This window comes from Equus przewalskii, chromosome 14, assembly GCF_037783145.1.
Source record: "Equus przewalskii isolate Varuska chromosome 14, EquPr2, whole genome shotgun sequence".
NCBI classification, from domain to species: Eukaryota; Metazoa; Chordata; class Mammalia; order Perissodactyla; family Equidae; genus Equus; species Equus przewalskii.
The window spans coordinates 38,218,990-38,233,434 of NC_091844.1; the positions used below are offsets into that span (position 1 = coordinate 38,218,990).

Below are 14,445 nucleotides of genomic sequence, written 5' to 3' on the forward strand. Positions count from 1 at the left end.
GAGCATCTGTTATGTGAGAAGCACCATGCTAGATACTGAACAGATAAAAAGATACGTAAGACATGGTCTTTCCTTCAAGCCTCAAACAGAATACAACAGGTACACACATATACATAATTCAGTATTGAAGAGTATTATAACTCTTAAAAGTTTTAACAGAAGTACTGCTTACAAATAATTCTGCTTTTGGCCATCACTTCATTAAAAAGATTCTAAAAGCTACAATCATTATTTAATTTTCATAAGGCAATATTCCTCCTACCACCAAGATGCTACTGTACCTTATAGTTACGCATATAGTCAAAAATGTGAATGGTGACGAATTTGTGATTAGCTTACATTTTCTATGACAAATGTCCACTCTTTATCTTCAAATTCCTCTGCATGAGGATCCTGTAACAAAAGCAAAATACGAAGTTGAAATACATTTCTTTAATCAAATTAAACCAATTGAGAAAATAAACAGCCTTGCTTTTAGCTTCTACCAACCTTTAAAAAGGGAGAGATAGAATGGCCTATTCTTAAGAAATTTCCATAATTTCTCTAAATTTAAACCATTATTTTATATTAAGAAATTCTCTATTTTACATATGTTGATGCATATCATTATCTTCCACCATTGCCTCTATGACAAGACAAAAAGAAACCCCAGCAGAGACTGATAACTTAGTGAGTGAACTATTAAGAAGTACTTTATCAAGATTAAATGCTCATGTAAAGCCCTGCCCTGGTTTTTACACCTGGAAGTACTTTAAACTAAAAGTAATACTTGAGGCAAGGTTTTCTTCAGTGCAAAGGTTATGTGACCATCTGGAATCAAAGGACATCATAATCTACAGAAAATGATACCCTGGCATGGGCTGTTGATACCCTCACCCCTCTCCAACTCTCACTCACCCTGGAAATGCCTCAGAAACCAGAGAAAGGGTATAGAATCCAACAACCAAAATGTAATCTTTTTTTAATGAGGCACACTTTTGCAAGTATTTGACAAATATTTATTGGGTACTTATCATATAAAGGATTGTAGAAGTTTTATATGGATTCAAAAATAGTTGTCCTTGCCTTCAAAGATGAACACAACTACTAATGTAAATAAATATATGATGAATGAAATATATGGATTTACCAAATTAGAAAACAACACATCTTACAGGAATGAACAAGAAAAGCTTTAAGAGAAAGTATCTGGGCTTAGAATAAGTAAAGGCAACAGAGTATAAGACATAAAAAGCAAAGCAGTGGGGTCACATCATATAGCACTGAACTTATTCAAGTTCAACTCGATGTGTTAGAGGTGGGGGAGGGATGAAGGTATTGAAAGTGAGAGAATATCTAATTAGTACAGGCTTTTGGCTCAACATGCTACTCCAGAGTGAGTGCACAGAGATGGGGAACGGGCTCTGCTACTTGCCTGCTAAGTCTCACGTCCCACATGCTACTCATAGGGAAGCATCTTATTCATGACTGATTCCACTTTAGTCTATTATTAATCTTCTGTTTCTATTGCCACAGGTATCATGAGTCCTTATCACTTTGTGCCTAGGCTATTTCAAGATAAAAGTGACTGCTAAAAGCATTCTCTCTCAGTCTCTCTGTGCTTCAATCAATCCTGTACACAGATTCATTCTCCTAAACCACAGTTCTGATCATGTTAGTACCAATGCAGATTACTTTAATGACCCCAACAACCGCTGGAATAAATTCCAAACTTCCTAGTTACTTCTTTATTTCTGTTTACTTATTCTTTACTTTAATAGCACAGCGGCTGGCTGATTCTGAGCTGAATTTAGGCAAGCATTTCTACGAGTAAATTCATACAGATGGGATAAAAACCTGCCAAAAAGGAGTTTCTTTGGTGGTGATGGGCAAGGGGAAGTAGGAAAGAGTAGAAGGTAAAAAGAGGTAGGGAATTCTACTCGATATTTGTTTCCCCAGACTGGCCCTGCCCATGAACTAGGTTAAGAGAGAGAAAATACTGTAAATAAAGGTTGAAGGAGCTTTTCCATAGGGATTTAGGGCACGAACAGTGCTACTTTAGAGACCAAGTAATAAAGTGTGATATAACGCTTAGGAAAGAGACACCTTACCACTCTTCTTGCCTGCTTCCCCCCAGCTCATTTTGTTGAGGAATGAAGCATAGCTCCAGCACAGCTAATACAACAAATAATAATAATACAAAATATTTACTGAGCACACATTCTGGCCCAGTTATTGTGCAAAGTGTTTTAATCACGACAGCAACTTATGAAATAGGTACTATTTTTATTCCCTTTTAACAGAATGGAAGACTGAGACCTAAAAGATGTAACTTCCCACAGTGAACAACTAGTAAGTGTTAAAAGTATGTTGCAGTTCCAGGTCTGCCTCACTTTAGCCACATTGTTGATTCAGTTTTACTACTGTGTCTCCAGGAAAACGACCTGACACACAGCAGGCTCCCAAGAATATCTGATGATGAGTTACTGAAATTTATATCTTATAAGTTAACAAATATTGAACAGTACCTTATATATGATATATATTAATTCTTGAAGTTGAGGAAACATTTTTTAACAACACAGATGATGTACTACCCCTAAAAGAATAATTTCAATGGGACTAAGGGACATATCTGCTAGGGCAAAGCTACTAAAAAGATATAAAGGAGTCACAATAACGTCCAGTTTCAAACCACTTTAAAATGGCATATCTACACAATTATCTATTTATATCATTGATTAGACAAAAACATTTGTAATGATAATTGCTTCTAGCTTAAATCCATTAAGTTTTATTTGTATCCTACTCTCTACCCTCTAGTGTCTCTTTTCTTACCACCGCACTGAACAGAAAAACTGAAAATGGCTTAAAGAGCCATTCTCCTTCTCAAAACCCTAAAAGCCTTTTTTTTCCGTTTACTAGAAACAGCTAATTTCAATCTAATTCAAATTTCAAAAACAAGCATGCAGGCTAAAGAAATTAATTTCTGGTTAAATCATAGAAAAATGAAACATACTGATAACTTTTATAAAAAACACTTTCTTTAAGAGCACACCTCTGTGAATACTACACTTATGACAAAAAGGGTTCAGAACAGGCCTTTGCTATTTGCAAGTTCAAGATCAAGTGAATTGTGAGACAAAGTAAAAGAAAGGAGAAACTACAAAAAAATGCTGTTCAAAAATTACCATGAAAGAATAGAAAGTTGTTTGGTTTGTTTTACTTTTCTGCTTTTCTATTAGAATTCTGGGAGAATGAAGAAGTCAGGAAGAAAAAAGTGTCAGTTGAAAATATTCTTTAAATATTTAAAATGGTCACAAAGTTGACTCAACAGCAGAACCGAACAGAAATATTTAATATAGCAAACTGGGGAAGAAGGGCTGAGTTTTCTTCTACAGACTAACACTCAAGGACATAAAAGTTCAGTGATAAGGATACCCTGAACATTCTCATCAGTACTTGAAAACTATACTTATCTCCTAATCCTCCAAGTAACACATTTCAACAGCCACTTTCAACTCAAAATCAGAGTGAGTGCATATCCTTTCCCCAAACACTTGGCTGTCAGCTACTTATCAGCTCTACTCTAACCCCTTGTTCTCTATCATCATTGTTTTTGTGTAACTACGTGTATTCATTTGCTTTATCAATATAAACAGACTAAATCAAAATACTTGAGAGGTTACTTAAAAGTCTTCCTCAAGCATGTCAGAGGTCTTGCTGCTGTAATCTATATTTATAGTTGCTTCCATTACAGATTAGGCAGTACCATGTAGAAGGAAAAACAGGGCTAAAGCACAGTGTAACTGGCCAAGTTACCTGCTTTAGTCTCAGTTTCCTGCTCGGTACAATGGGAATAATTAAAGCACCTCAGGGTTGCTGTAAGAATTAAATGAAATACTCCAAAGGTCTTGCTGTTAAACACCAAGCTTACTGTGTTATCCCAGTAGAAGAAACATGGATAAGGGGGCTTTAATGACAACTGGCTAAAAGGCAACAGGATGGTTCTGATCCTTCCTGGAAAAAAGGAAGAGCAGCTACTGTTTCATCCCTTATTTCTCCCTGGGCAAATCAAGTATGGTATATAGATAACAAACATACTCAAGTAATGTTATAATGCCAATAACAGTAATATCAAAACTATAAAATATAGATAAAGTGTTAAGAATCTTTCATAAAATACACTGTGAAAAACAGAGCATTTAAAAGTTGGGTTAGTACATTAATGCTCATCGTATTGTTTTGTTGTATTAATCTCTGCAGTAGTTCCTGAATAAATGAATTAATATATTGGATTACAAAATCAAAAACACTTTTTTACACAATGACTTCACATTCCAAGCCATATAACTTTGTTCTACTTAGACTGCAGAGCCCTAACATATTAAGTGGATTTTCACAAAATTTACTAAATTATGTTTGATGAGATGTCCTTCTTCCTTCCATCCTTCAGCAAAAGTAACTTAAACACAATTGTAATGATTCAAAGAAGAAATAAAGCATTTGTTTTCTAATTTCACCACTTTCAAAAAAGGCTAAAACTGAGACTTACTTGTCCCCACCATGATTATTTTTGGAGCAGGTAATGAGTTGGTTGGGAAAGTAAATATTCTAGTGCTTAATTACCATATGTGTGAGGATTACTTCACAATGTTTCAACAAATATGGAAGACTTTCAAGAAAAAACAATAAAACCGGCAGGTAGATCTATGCACAGCTATGTTTTTGGATCTGCACTTTGAATTTACAACCAGAATTTTGCTTTTAAGCTACAGTATTTAAAAAGTATTAACATCAATATTTATCAAAGATCAATTTTAAACTCAGCTTCTCATATTAACATCAATAAAATATTTATTGAATACTAATTTTAAAACATATCTTGTCATTAGTCAAACAAGGCTAACAAAATGAGGCTCAGGACTAAGAATTCCACAAACCTCAGCTTTCCACAGAAAAACCGCTTTAAAGTTTCCTATGGGTAGAATCTAGGAAGTAGTAAAAGAAGTATTCCAATTGATCTTAATTGTAGCAAGTTCAAAAGGACTCTCAAATTATTCAGACTTTATAGACCATGAAATACCCTCATGTCCTTGCATTGTTACAAATTTCTGTCTCCCAAAAAATACTGCACATTAAGGTCCAGTTGTACCCAAAAGTATAAAACAATGAATACTGAAATATTCTGTCATTTAGAACCATGAATATATAATAGCTTCTGTAACTTACAAAAATGGAACTTACCTTAAAAAGCGTCACAGTGATTTCAATGTTTTCAGGAACAGGCCACACTACAACCCCACGGTATGGATTTTTTATTCCAGGTTGCCAGCTATGAGCCTACCAGAATAAAAATAATGGCTTCAATTTGAAGTACAGGAAATGCAATGTTAATAATTTACAAAAATATATTGACTCTATTTAACTATCCATTAGAGCTGTCTCCCTGAAACAAAAATGATTAGTGAAATAAAACTTCTCAAGTATTAAACTTGAGCCATGACAGTTCTAACACGTGGGAGCTACCAACTACTATCTGTAAACAAATCTGCACCCTCTCCCCGACCCAGACACATAAAAGAAGATGAAACAATGAGATGTCTCATACTTTCAAAAGCTATTCCTGACTGGTAAAAATCTCCTAATAGGAAAGATATTTTAAAAATTATTTTTGTGATCTAGGAATTTAAATGCAAATTCATTCTTTAAAAGGAAAAACTAATTGTATACTTTGCATTTAAGTTCATTTTCCACTATACTGTAATGTTTTGGGGCAAGTAAAGGATGTAGTTTTCCCAATTAATATTTCTAGTATTTATAGTTTTAAAGATTTTTTCTTTGTTAATCTTGATTATGAAAGTTCTCTAAGGAAACCCCCCCAAATCTGGGGGTCACCACTATAGTTCTTCCTTTGTGGTGGCATTTCCAGCCAAAACTGATAGAAGATGGTATGCCAAGACACCTCAACTAAGTCTTCATCTCGATGGGCTGCAGGATTGTCCATGGACATGCATGAAGTGGATAATGAAAGCTAACACTTATACTTTGTACATGTCAGTCTATACTTAGAATTTACTTATGTTCAACTCATTTAATCTGCATAAGAATCCTATGAGGTAGCCATTGTTTGTTTATTAATTCATTAATTCACTCACTCAATGATACTATCTGCCCAGCACTGTCTAGGCACTGGAGTAGTAAAAAAACAATCTGCCTTAGTGGAGTTTACAGTATAGGAGGAAGAGACAGATAAACAAAATTATTAAGTAAAATACACAGCATGTTAGGTGGAGATAAGAGCTGTGGAGAAAAATGAAAGGGAAGAAGGATGGAAGGGGGAAGGGAAAGTAACAATTTTCAATAGGGTAATGAGAGAAAGTGTCATGAGAAGGTGACACTTGAGAGAAGGCCTTAAGGAGGTAGAGGAATCAGATATGTAAACACATGGGAAGAGCTTTCTAGGGAGATGGATCAGCAACTGGAAAGGTACTGAGGCAGTTAGATAATCAGAAGACCAATGTGGCTGGAGCAGAATGGTTAAAGACGAGGGCAGTAGGAGACAAGGGCAGAGAAATAATGGAGGGTCCAATCATATAAGGCTCTGGTAAACCACTGCAAAGAATTTTCTGGCTTGTAATTTGAGTGAGATGGGAAGTCATTGGAGGGTTTTAAGCAGAAGAATGATGACCTAAGTTATGTTATAACACACTCACTCCAGCTAATGTATCAAGAATAGGCTCCAGATATAAGAAAGGAAACAGGGAGACCAAGTAAGAAGCTACTGCAACAATCGTGGGAGAGGTGATGATGACTTGGCTTGGGGTGGTAGAAAAGTGGTACAAAGTGGTCAGATGTGTGGTATATTTTCATATTTTCAAGACAGAATCAACGAGATTTGCTGTCTGACTGTAGGAGAGAAAGAAAGTAGCCAAGGCTGATTCTAAGGCTTTTGCCCTTGAGCAACTAGAAGAAAGGAACTGCTATTAACAGATAAGAGGCAAGACCGCAGGTGGAGCAAGTTTGGGAAGTAAGATTGGGAACTCAGTTTTACACAAGTTAAATCTAATGTGTCTGTGAGATATTCAAGTGTAGATGTTCAAATAGGCAGCTGGATATTTGTACTTGGAGTTATAAATTTGGGAATCATCAGCATACAGGAGAAACTTCAAGCTTAAGAGCGGATGTGATCCCAAAGGAGTGAGTTCAGACAGAGATTATAAAGGCCTTGGAGCACAACAGTAACAGGAAATGAGGAGGAATCAGCAAAGGAGGGCCAGTAAAATAGAAGGAAAACCTCCTATTTTCAGGCATGTGGCATCCTGAAAATCTAACGAAGAAAATGTTTCAAGAAGAAAGAAACAATCACCTGTGCCAAATCTTGGCGATAGGTCAAATAAGATGAGGCCAGGAAAATGACCACTGGAATTAAAGCAGAAGCCATTACTGACTTCACATGAACAGTTCCAGTGGAGTGATGAGTGCAAATGCCTGAATGGATTGGAACGGGTTCAAGAAAAAACAGGAGGAAGGAAATTGAGGATAGCAAGTAGACTATTCCTCTGAGGTGTTCTGCAGAAAGAGAAAGAGAGAAATAGGTTGTTGCTAGTGAAAGAAACAGTGTCAGAAGAGAATTTTTTTCTTCTTCTTCTTCTCCCCAAAGTCCCCCAGTATACAGTTGTATATTCTAGTTTTGAGTGCCTCTGGTTGTGTTATGGGGGACGCTGTCTCAGCATGGCCTGACAAGCACTGCCATGTCTGAGCCCAGGACCCAAACCAGTGAAACCCTGGGCCACTGAAGGGCAGCACGCGAACTCAACCACTCGGCAACAGGGCCGGCCCCCAGAAGAGAATTTTTTTAATAAGAGAAAATTATTTTTATACTGATGGGAAATATCCAGTTAAGAGGGAAAATTTAATGACGCAGAAGAGAAAAAATTGCTGAAGTAATGTCCTTAACAGTACAAACGGATATTAGTCTTTGCTGGGAGTACAGACCATTCTTCCATAATAACAAAAAAGAAGTTATAGTATATGAGTGCAGATGTGTGTCAGGGAGCACATTAAACAGATGAGGAAACTGAGGAACAGACTTACCCAAGATCACACAGCAAGTAAGTAGCAGAAGTTGGATTTGAATCTAGGAAACGGAACTGAGAAGGGATCAAGATCATGAAAACTTATGTCTATGCACATTTTATCATATATTGTTAGTTAAAATACCAGCAGAAGATACAGGTTTAGCAGCGTCCTCTCACTCCAACCCATAACTTTTCAATAATTCTCCCTCTGTTCTCTTTCCATTGCCCCCCACTTACAAAACTTCAGGTAAGAAAAGTGAAGTAGAGACTCACTACAAGAGACTTAGCACACCAGAGCCAAAGGTAATGAACTGAGTTTTGTTAATTAAAAAACATCTCCAAAGATTCCTCTATTCCCCTGCCTATTTCCATGCCTATTAACAGTTCTAGAACAAAGACTCCACAAAGTAAACAACCTCCATTTTGAGAAGTAAATTTATGCCCACTTAGATAAGCCTTAATCAAAACTCTACTCTACATTCTCTAGATATTCTACATACATAATTCTGAAGATTTATGAGAACGCTAATTCTCATAAACTGTGATGGTAGATCAGGCTGTTTCTCTCTTGTCTCTTCAAACTTCCCATAATTGTATTTTCATAGCCTCCCCATACAATAGAAACATAAGAAAGAGTATAATAACTAAAATTTTTCTATTAGCCACAGCAGAAAAGATAGAATATTTGTAAAATTCTTGATGAAAAAATGACCATCAAAGAATTTTAGACCTGAAGATATCCTTAGGAGATCTAATCCAGGTTCAGATGAGGAAATTGAAGCAAAGAGTATGTGGCTCGCCTGAACCCATACTAGTATGTAATCAGTAGGAGAACCAACTCCATGATTTCTAGGTTCAGAGTTCTTCACCCAAATAACATCATAGCCAGCTCTATCCCTGATTCACACAATAGTCAAGAAAAAAGTCTTCTATCCCTAAGGTCTTAACATTTATGTGTAAGACACAGAGATCAAAAGTGAGAAAAGCAGAGACTGTAGAGACCACCTCACAACTGGGCAGAGTTAGGAGATGGTGATATCAGATAATTTCCTCAGGTACCCTAATGTTGGCCCTCTAAATGATCTCTTTCAATCCTCAGTCTTGGATCAGGGAATGGTAATTAGATGGCTGAACAAACAAAAATACAACTGCTTAACAAACTAAAATCCTTCTTTTTTTTCTTTAAATAAAAAGAGATGGAAGGGTGCTAGTTCCCAAGTTGCTAGCAGGCTGCCTTTTTCTTACCATTCTATCCAGCATCTCTCTCCCCAAGAACAAAGGCCCAACTGAGTTAAGAGCTCTGGCTTTCTGATATTCCTTTTAGCGACTGTACAACCTGGCTAAGTTAGGACACTGTAACAACATCAATTAGTCCAGCTGAGTAGCTGGCAATGCCAGCTTTATAATGTTAGCTAATTATTATATACTAGGCAGAAAACAGGACCAGTAAATTTTACTGGAGAGGAAATCAGAGACATATATACTGGCAAACATGAGAAAAAACCAGTCTTCTTACTTTCAAAGACCTTACTATAACTTCTACCTTAAATAGAATTCAAGAATCTGAAGCTAGAAAAAGAATGGAGTCTAATACAGGTAACTAAAAATAGCTATGGTAATAAACATCTAATTGTACAAATCCACAGAGACAGTCATTCAGATTCTCAGGAACTTGATTTAGAAAAAGCACAACATACTGGCAAATACCAGCTCTACAATAACTCTGATCAGTTTTCATTCAGAGTAACAGAAAGGATTTCCCTAAAAAATAATTAGGTGGAGAGAGACACATACAGCTATTTAGCTCCTGAGCACAGTCAGGAAAGGCGGGTTATTTAATCATTTGCCAGCATTCTAGCACAGACAATGGTAGAAAGGATTAGGCCACATTATTCCGTTCTACTCATCCAATTTTTCTCACTTTTTAATCACATCACAGATCCTTCGGCATCTGCCAAAGGCAGACCTAGGAAAAAGGTAAACATGTCTCAATTTTGGGTATTGACTCTATAAAATGCCTTATTTTCTAATTATTTCATGTCATGTCTTACTTAAAAGACTTGTAACTAATATGGAACTAAACAGAGAGTAAGCATTCACTCGCCATTTCTGATTCCTACAAAATCAAAGTATTTCACTGAAAGTTTATTAATTGTCATACAGCTGTTAAATTGATAATTTTCATTTTATAAAACTGCATATATCCATACGTTTAAGATGTCACATGTACAGTTACCTTAGAGTTGCCAACGTCACTGCCATAAAGCAAAGCTCTGCGACTGTACCCTCCCCCTCCTGATATCACAGCACATCGTAAAAGGCTGAGGTACAACCACAGAGCAAGGAAGTAAACGTGGTAATGCCATCAAAAAGCTGGTGAGGACTTCAAAGGCCTCTTCACTCTTTGGAATTCTCCCCTCTCTCTGCAAGCTCACACTTCTAGTTCAAAAACTGGATTTACGCCAACAGACTACTCAACCATAATTTTTATGGTTTATCATAATTGCCCTGCTTCCTTTCTATTTGCAGAACTCTTTCTCATATATGAAAGTACAAGGAAATACTACAGGTCGAAAATATAATGCCCTAAAACTAAAAATGTATGCTTTGAAGAAAATGCCATTCACTATGTAAAGCAACTAGACCTTTCTTATATTGCTGGTGGGAGTACGCTTAAAAGTTAACTCTGTCTACCCAGCAATTCCATGCCCAGGTATTTGCCCAAGAGAAAATACCTTCCCCCAAAATACTAAAACAGTAACGTTTACAGCACATTTATTCACAATGGTGAATATTCAGAATATTCACTGGAAACAAACCAAATTTTCATCAACAGGGTTATAAATAATCAAATTGTTTATATTCACATGATGGAATACTACTCAGCAATGAAAAAAATAAACTACTAATAGTCACAACACCATGAATAAATCTCAAAAACACTATGTTGAGCAAAAGAAACCAGACAGAAAATAGTCCTACTGTATGATTCCATTTACAAGAAATTCAAGAAGAGACAAAATCAGTCTATGGTGATAGAAAATCAGAATAGTGGTTGCCTCTGAGGGTTGGGAATTGACTGGAAGAGGACACAAAGGAAAAAGGTGATGAAAATAGTCTACACCTTGATAGCAGTGGTAATTACATAAGTAGACACTAATCAAAACTTATTAAACTGTATAACTGAGATCTGTGCCTTACACAGTGTGTGCATTTTAGCTCGATAAAAATAAAATTTGAAAGATGTCCTTAATAAAAAATTTTAAATTCTGAAATTCAATTCAATTTAAATTCAATTTAATTTTAATTAAAATGAACACATTTTTCTTTATATAGGTCTACATATGGAAAAACCAACATCCAATAAACATGCCTGTAGTTAATGTGTACTTATAAAAATGCACTCATACTTACTTACCTATAGAATTGAATTTTAAAAATATCTGTAGAGTTGTTATTGAACATTTTAAAATTCTATTCTACTCATAAAACTATATGTATAAAAAATTAAAACCTTTGAAAAATCCAACTCCTCCTCTTTTGCATCCCAGCAATGGACTCATCATCCCTTAAGTGTGCCTTAACCTTCATCCTCTTGGAATCTGAATAAAGTAATCCTAGGTAAAATTTTGTAAGAGGAACCTATTTAATCATTAATTCATGATACCTAAGTATAGAAAACTTAAATAACTATTATGTTACTCAAGGCTACCAACCCAAGATCAAAAGTCAGGTACTTGGCTCCCATTTTAAGGACTGCAGTATCAAAATTATAGTGCCTGATCAATCACTTTAGTAAATTAGATAATCAGAAATAACCCAAAAAACACAATTACAACAAAAAGAATAAAATACCTCGGGGTGAACTTAACTAAGGAAGTGAAAGACCTATACAATGAAAATTACAAGGCTTTTCTGAAAGAAATGGATGACGACATAAAGAGATGGAAAGACATTCCATGCACATGGATTGGAAGAATAAACATAGTTAAAATGTCCATTCTACCTAAAGCAATCTACAGATTCAACACAACCCCAATCAGAATCCCAATGACATTCTTTACAGAAATAGAACAAAGAATCCTAAAATTCATATGGGGCAACAAAAGACCCCCAAATTGCTAAAGCAATCCTGAGAAAAAAGAACACAGCTGGAGGCATCACTATCCCTGACTTCAAAACATACTACAAAGCTACAGTAATCAAAACAGCATGGTACTGGTACAAAAACAGGTGCACAGATCAATGGAACAGAATTGAAAGCCCAGAAATAAAACCACACATCTATGGACAGCTTATCTTCAACAAAGGAGCTGAGGGCATACAATGGAGAAAAGAAAGTCTTTTCAACAAATGGTGCTGGGAAAACTGGAAAGCCACATGTAAAAGAATGAAAATTGACCATTCTTTTTCACCATTCACCAAAATAAACTCAAAATGGATCAAAGACCTAAAGCTGAGACCTGAAACCATAAGGCTTCTGGAAGAAAATGTAGGCAGTACACTCTTTGACATCAGTATTAAAAGGATCTTTTCGGACACCATGCCTTCTCAGACAAGGGAAACAATAGAAAGAATAAACAAATGGGACTTCATCAGACTAAAGAGCTTCTTCAAGGCATGGGAAAACAGGATTGAAACAAAAAAAACCAACCCACTAACTGGGAAAAAATATTTGCAAGTAATACATCTGACAAAGGCTTAATATCCATAATATATAAAGAACTCACACAACTCAACAACAAAAAATTAAACAACCCGATCAAAAAATGGGCAGGAAACATGAACGGACATTTGTCCAAAGAAGATATATGGATGCCCAATAGGCACATGAAAAGATGTTCATCATTGCTGATCATCAGGGAAATGCAAATCAAAACTACACCAAGATATCACCTTACACCCATTAGAATGACAAAAATAACTAAAACAAATAGTAACAAATGTTGGAGAGGTTGTGGAGAAAAAGGAACCCTCATACACTGTTGGTGGGAATGCAAACTGGTGCAGCCACTATGGAAAACAGTATGGAGATTCCTCAAAAAATTAAAAATAAAACTACCATATGATCCAGCTATTCCACTACTGGGTATCTATCCAGAGAGCTTGAAGTCAGCAATTCCAAAAGTCCTATGCACCCCAACGTTTATTGCAGCATTATTTACAATCGCCAAGATGTGGAGGCAACCTTAGTGCCCATCAACAGATGACTGGATAAAGAAGATGTGGTATATATATACAATGGAATACTACTCAGCCGTAAAAAAGAACAAAATCGTCCCATTTGCAACAACATGGATGGACCTTGAGGGAATTATGTTAAGTGAAATAAGCCAGATAGAAAAGGACAATCTCTGTATGACTCCACTCATATGAGGAATTTAAACCTGTGGACAAAGAGAACAGATTAGTGGCTACCAGGGTAAAGGGGTGGTGGGGGGTGGGCACAAAGGGTGAAGGGTTGCACCTACAACACAACTGACAGATAATAATATACAACTGAAATTTCACAAGACTGTAACCTATCATTAACTCAATAAAAAATTTTAAAAAGAAAAAGTATAAAAAAAAAAAGAACCCAAAATATCAAGTAATATTTTAAAATATTCTACACTGGTACCAGAGAAGCTTAATAATTTGACCAAAATTTAAATTCAACATTTAGGAAAGAAATTTAGAAAACAGACAAACCTTGGAAGACTTCCTTCGGCTTCTTCTTGTCCAAACTACCACCAGTTTATCTGGTTGCCTGTCAAAAAGGAAACAGATTAAGCAAAATTTATCTTAAATCAAATTAATAAACTTTAGTTACAGTGCCTTTAAAAGGACAAAAATGTCATTTGCTTTAGACTACATAGAGCAGTTACTTTTACAATAAAGCTCTGTAAATTATTCAAATATAGTAGATATTGAACACAGATGTGATCTAATTTAAACAACTAATATTTCATCCACATGTTTTTTCCTAAAAATATTTTAGCAAGTTAATTCATTGGGACAAACCAAGTAAAATAAAATACTTAGAATTGGTGACTATTTTAAAAAGAAAAGCACACATAGGTCTTCTCCAAAAATTAATACTATACTTCTAACACATGACCCATTTTAATTTGGAGAAAATAAGCATAAAAATGGCACTTTCAAAATAATTTATATCTATGGGTTATGCTACTTTCACATCTCTCTATCTTATCAACAATGCTTTTGGTTTTCAAAACATTTTTATAATCAATCATCTCAACTATCCACATAAAAACAATATAGTACTGAAAAATAGGCAAGGTACATACTATTATTCCTATTTTATAAGCTTTAAAAACTGGCAAAATTAACCATGACTGAAATACAGGTCTTCTAACTCTCAGACTTCCCTTCTTTTCTTCAT

General features: G+C 35.5%; 1 protein-coding gene across 45 annotated transcripts in view; it reads right to left on the reverse strand.

Annotated features, from left to right (window-relative positions):
• The window catches only part of EHBP1 (EH domain binding protein 1), a 479,572-nt gene that overhangs the window by 258,666 nt on the left and 206,461 nt on the right, over positions 1-14,445 (reverse strand). For all 45 annotated transcript variants that reach the window (XM_070572563.1, XM_070572581.1, XM_070572545.1 and 42 more), the window contains 3 exons: positions 13,752-13,809; positions 5,227-5,322; positions 340-393 (listed from right to left, as the gene is read on the reverse strand). In XM_070572563.1, coding sequence (XP_070428664.1) covers positions 340-393; positions 5,227-5,322; positions 13,752-13,809 — 208 coding nt within the window. The remainder of the gene's footprint in view (positions 1-339; positions 394-5,226; positions 5,323-13,751; positions 13,810-14,445) is intronic.